The 6,004-nt window shown below is 44.5% G+C and overlaps 1 protein-coding gene across 1 annotated transcript; it reads right to left on the bottom strand.

Annotated features, from left to right (window-relative positions):
- Window positions 1-373: 373 nt before the first annotated feature.
- Window positions 374-5,026, bottom strand: LOC130479630 (olfactory receptor 1019-like). The gene is given in 3 exon segments (XM_056852025.1): window positions 374-815; window positions 1,007-1,479; window positions 5,003-5,026. Coding segments are annotated over 3 exon segments (939 nt in total).
- Window positions 5,027-6,004: the final 978 nt, after the last annotated feature.

Genomic DNA, 6,004 nt, shown 5'->3' with positions numbered 1-6,004 from the left:
AAGGTATCCCCTCGTGCTTGACACCTGGGCTTTGCAGGTTGAGGGCGGCGAAGATGAGGCAACAGACAGCATGGCAGAGGACTACAGACTACACAGATCAGTTCCCCTGGAGAAAACAGCAGCTTTCGAGGGTTGACTCTATGGCATCCCATCAACGCTGAGCTCCCTCCCCTCCCCAAACTCTGCCCCCAAAGCTCCAGGAATTTTCCAACTCAGAGTTGACAACCCTATACGCACCTTTTGTACCAAAACTGGAAGGAGCTTATGTGGGGTAGGTTTGAGTAAGGGTTTGTGTGCGTGTCTTGTATTCTTTTTGTTTTACAATGATTTTATTATTATGGCAATAACAACTGAAATTATTGATTTTTAGCATTCAATGTGAAAACAATTTTATGTTTACTGATTGCTTGAAGGCCTTCTTCATATCCTTGTTCCTCAGGCTGTAGATCAGAGGGTTCATCATGGGGACCACTACTGTGTAGAACAAAGAAGCCACTTGGTCCCAACCCAATGAGTAGCTTGTATTAGGACACATATATGTAAATATCAGAGTCCCATAGAAGACAGTGACAGCTATAAGGTGAGAGGAGCAAGTGGAGAAAGCCTTGAGTCTGCCTTGAGCCAAATGGATCTTCAGAATTGCAGACAGAATGAAGATATAAGAAAGGAGGATGATTAATAAGGACCCAATGGTGGTGAGACCAGCTAGTAAAGAAATGATTATTTCAGCAACATAGCTATTAGAGGCCAGTGCTAACAATGGAGGAGTATCACAGAAGAAATGCCTAATGATGTTGGAGCGACAGTATGGCAACCTGCTTTAAAAAATAACTGTTTAGGCCCCTTCTGTATTAAAAACAACTCACGGCATTTGTAAAGCCAGTAAGACACGAACCAGCAACCAAAGGGACATGACCGCCCCCTCCCACCTTCAGAGAAGTGAGGGTGATTTTTGGCTGTGGTGATGGGAGCGGAGAGTCATTCTCTGTCCGTCCTTGGGCATGACGTAAGAAAAAGGGTGTGCCCAGGGAAGGTGCTTATAGTGCCGGGGTCGAGATGTTCCGCCATCCTCGGGAGCAAGCGGAGGAGACAGACTCTTTGTGACATAATGGATAAATAGAGCAAAGAGCTACAGATAGCTATGTAACGGTCATATGCCATTGTGGCCAGCAAGAAACATTCAGAGCACACCTAGGCAACAAAGAAGTAAAGCTGAACAAAACACACACTGAAGGAAATTGTCTTGCCAACTGATAGAAAGTTCATTAGCATCCTTGGGGTGATGGTAGATGAGTAACAGATATCGATGATAGACAAGTTGCACAGGAAGAAATACATGGGGGTGTGAAGCTGGAAGTTCATTCTGACTAATGTGATCATCCCCAGATTCCCCATAAGGGTGATAAGGTAGATCACAAGGAACACCATGAAAAGGGGAAGCTGCTGCTCTAGACTTTTGGTAAATCCCATGAGAATGAACTGTCACCTTGGTGCAGTTTCTCTTTGAATCTGTTTCTAAATTCTCATACCTGCCAAATTATAAGAAACATCAAAATAAAACTGATTCCCTATTCCAACTATTTTGGGAAAATATACTTAGAAATGGCTGCTTGAGTGTCAGGCCCTTATTATGATAGAGACTCATGACTCCATGTAGGGGAAGGGAGGCTACCATAAATAGCAGCCCAGTTGTCTGACCTCTGGGATCAAAGATGAACAGTTATGATTCACTGAAAAGGTTTTGTTATTACATAGGCATGAGGATGCAATTATGGCAATACTGACATCTTTGACACATAATAGGTCAATTACAGAATTTGGAGAAAACTAGAGTGCTTGGTTTCCAGATCCCTCACTATCTTCATTGCCCTCCTCTGAACATGTTCCAGCCTGTCTACATCCTTCTTGAAACAGTATACCCAAAAACTAAACACAGTACTCCAGGTGAGGTCTAACCAGAGCAAAGTGACACCATCATTTTGAGTGATCTGGACACTGTACTTCTGTGGATACAGCTTGAAATCACATTTGCCTTTTTAGCTACCACATAACACTGCTGACTCATGTTCAGTGTATGGTCTACTAAGACCCCTAGATCCTTCTTACAAGAGAGCCATTTTTTTCAGTGGGGGTAGACCTGGCCTCTGGAGTTTGGTGGCTAGATCTTCCCCCTGGAAATAACGGCCCTTTAAATTTTAAAGGGTTGATGTACCATGGACCAGCTGGGAACTGGAAACTCTTCACTCACCCTCCCTCCCTCCTTGCTCTTGCTGCTTCTGGAAGGAGGAGGTAATCGTAAAATTATCGTTTTGTATAGGAAAGTCGGTAATAGCAACAGTTGGAGTATTGCTCCAATATTTCCAGAATATCTTTCCAGAAATATAACAATATTTCTGATGTTTAACAAAAACTCTAATAATGCTTTCCCCAACTTTGTATTATTGAAAGGCAGAATCATAATGACTGGCCCAAGTTCACCCACAGTGCAATCCTAAAAAAAAGTATATCTTTTTAATTCCATTGAAGATGATGGGCTTAGAAGTGTGTAACTCTGTTTAGGATTGCACTGGCAGTGATCTCCATGGAGACTGGTGATTTGTACCTGAGTCTCCAAAGTTCTGGCCCACACTTTAAAATATGGGCAGGAATCCAAAAGCTGACAAAGGCTAAATATGCAACTAGTGGCCATATGCTGTCAGCATTCCTGTGTGTGTAGGTGTGACTGTAAAGTGCTGTCAAGTCACAGCCGACTTATGGTGACCCCAGCAAGGAGCTTTTAAGTCAAGTGAGGCCTTTTATGCATGGCTGTTTTCTCGCAGTCACCCATCCAACAACTTCAGGTCTTTGTTTTGATAATGCATGCCATTTCCGACCATCAGAGGTCACCTCGCTCTCTCCCTGTTTCCCCGCATTTTGCTCGTGTTTTCAGCGACCTGTTTTATCTCAGATTTGAAAACGCGGGTAAAATGAACAGAAATGCAGAGAGTGAGGCAACCTCTGATGGTCAGAAACAGCATGCATAATCAAAACAAAGACCCGAAGTCATTGGAGGGGTGACCACGAGGGAAACAGCCATGCTTAAAAGGCCTGAGAAGTGGAGGTGGTTTGCCATTGCCTTCCTCTGCAGAGTCTTCCTTGGTGGTCTCCGTTCCAAGTACCAACTCTGCTTAGCTTCTGAGATCTGAGATCAGGCTATACAATGCCACCTTCCATCACTGTCAGCTTTCCTTCATTGTAACAAAAAAGGGGTACTGAATCCTTGATTAGTAAAGGTCACACAAGTAAAACAAAACAGAACAAAACAAAATAAAGAAAGAAACAAGAATGGGATAATATAAGCACATACCATATCTTTATTCAGTACTCTATGCTAGTCCACAGATTAATATTTTTCTATTTCTTTTGGAGAGCCAGCATAGTGTAGTGGTTAAAGTGTTGGATTAGGATCTGGCAAACTCAGATTAAAATCTGCACACTGCCATGGAAACTTGCTGGGTGACCTTGGGCCAGTCACACACTCTCAGTCTCGACCCTGGCAAGCAATGTCAAACTACCTCTGAATATCTCTTGCCTTGAAAACCCTACGGAGTCGCCATAAATGAGCTGTGACTTGATGGCAAAAAATAAAATCCATTTTGGTGGAAGATTAAATATACTTTATGAAGAATAGCCACTAGATGGCACCAAATATCAGTTTGTATTTGGTTACTGTCAAGTCAAGTTTATTTAAAACAGTCATAGACCAGAATATAAATAAGAACACAATTAATCCATAAGTAAAATAGCTTACATACTGCCAATAAACATCTTATTAAAATACGAATTTACATAAGGCATCTTTATACTCCATTCCCCTTTTCTTAATTTTAAGAACCAGCCAACCAAATTTGGCAACTTTACAGGTAATCTCCTGCTGCTTATCCGATAGCAGGATTGAAAGAAGAGACCTTCTATTTTCATGAGGGTAACATGCAATTACTGTGTTTTAATGACAACACAGGATGAGCAATATAGGTTTTGTGAATTTCTCTGATAGAGCTACTTTCCCTTCATGTCCTTTATCAAAATCCACCCCTATATTTAAACCGTTAATACAGTCTCTTGGCCAACAAGCCATGCCACTTGCTGGAAGCTGACTTTAATGAGTCAGACCATAAAACGCCTATTGTCGTGGTGCAGGCAAGGAGCGAGGGCTGGAAACGTAGTCTGGGGAACCGTCCAATGTCATTCACAGTTCAGGCAAAGTCCAAGATCTCAATACCAGCAAGGGAAGTCGAAGGCGTTAGTCAAAGCCAGTCCAAGAAGTCAGGATACCTGTAAGCACTTTCCCCCTGGTAATCCCACAAACAACATCCACAGACGAGGAGTCCAAGAGAGAGTTGATTTATTAGAAAACCTACAGGTATACAGAGCTAACAGGTAGATTTGGCACGAATGGGAACTGGTAGCACGGTACAGAACCTATATGGGAAAGCATTAGTCACAACGAGTCATGGCAACCCCCCTCCTAACGAGGAGCCGTTCCCACGGGAGATAGCGCTGGAACAGGAATTCAACAGTTAGCAGGCTCATCCTTGAGAGGCACCTGGTGGAACCGAAACCAAAACATTCTCAGTCTGACAGGCTGCTGAGAGCAGTGGAAAGCAGGCCTGACAATACCAGGAATCCAAAGGATAGTAGGGAAACAAGGCCGGTACACAAGGAGGCTGGTGACAAGTTGCTTGCACAACAGCCAAGCCTAACTGATGGCTTAAATCCCTTCCCCTGCTGCTGTAGCAAAGCCAGCTGATGCTATTCATGGGCGTGGAGTTAACGGAGAAAGCCAGAGGCAGAGGTTATTCATTAACAGCCAAGCCCACAGTATTCGGCTCCACTTGAGTTGGGCTTCCATCACTGTGGCCCCTCCCTCAGCCATTATCACACTGACAGTGGACACAAATCCCTGCCCCTTTTCCCGCCCATAGGTTTCAATCAAGTTCCCGGGGGGGGGGAGAAAACGTACCTCTTTGGCGGGGACTGCATTCATCTCGCCACTATGTGCAGAAGGAGGGTATAATTTTGGGCCATCCATTTGATTCTTGCCCCATGTGCCAAGCCCCCTTGCGCAAACACATAATTAAAATAAATTAGGTGCAAACCCAGTGATATTTCACTGTATTATAATCATGATGCGTGACACCATTCTGGATTTATTTGTCAGGCTACAGAGGTCAGTAATGTGCAGAGTGGAACTTGTTTATATGGGGGGATTATTACTATTTTGGGGTTGTTTTACACTATTATGTTTGGGTTAGGAAGCAGCATGGAGGAGAATGGATTAAAAAAAGGACCGTCAGTGGGTTCTCGCTTTTGCCTGGAATGGCTTTGCGCTCACAGGGTCCGGCAGCTGCAGCAGCAGCAGCAACTGTTTGTTTTGATTCAGAGTGGATGTTCGTGTGGCTTCTCTCCCGGTCACTTTGCTTTTGGCCTGCCAGCCGCTGGACTGGGGTGGCATCTAGGGCTGTCAATTCGGTTTGTCCTGAACCGAAAAACAGCCGAATTTCCCCCGATTCGGCGGTTTTCAGTTCGGATGGAACTGAATTTTTTAAAAGGCGGGAAAACAACGAGCCAAATTCGGTGAGTTTGCCAAATAAATTCAGCAAATTCGGGGGCTCAGAATCAGCAGCATAACCATCAGTTAGTAAGCAGCATTCTCCCGCGGCCAATGGTGGCCAAGCTGGGTCTTCTCCTGGCCAATCAGAGCAGGGATTCTCACTTTGAAATGGCCAGGAGAAGAGTCTAAAAACTCCCGTCCCTCCCCTCCCGTCCCGACTGTATTCATTGCCTTCCAATTTGGTGGCGGTGCTGCTGAGAGATCCGATTCCTGACTGGGCCGAGCTGCTGGTGGAGCTGCTGGATTTACTTCTCCTCCGTGCTCCTGCTGGAAGACATCCACACAGTTTGATTTTGGGGTTTTTTCTCTATACCTTTTCTCCTGTGTGTGTGTGTGTGTGGGGGGGGAGCA

This window comes from Euleptes europaea, chromosome 6, assembly GCF_029931775.1.
Source record: "Euleptes europaea isolate rEulEur1 chromosome 6, rEulEur1.hap1, whole genome shotgun sequence".
NCBI classification, from domain to species: Eukaryota; Metazoa; Chordata; class Lepidosauria; order Squamata; family Sphaerodactylidae; genus Euleptes; species Euleptes europaea.
The sequence above is the reverse complement of the archived record's forward strand: the minus strand, read 5'-3'. Positions and strand labels throughout refer to the sequence as shown.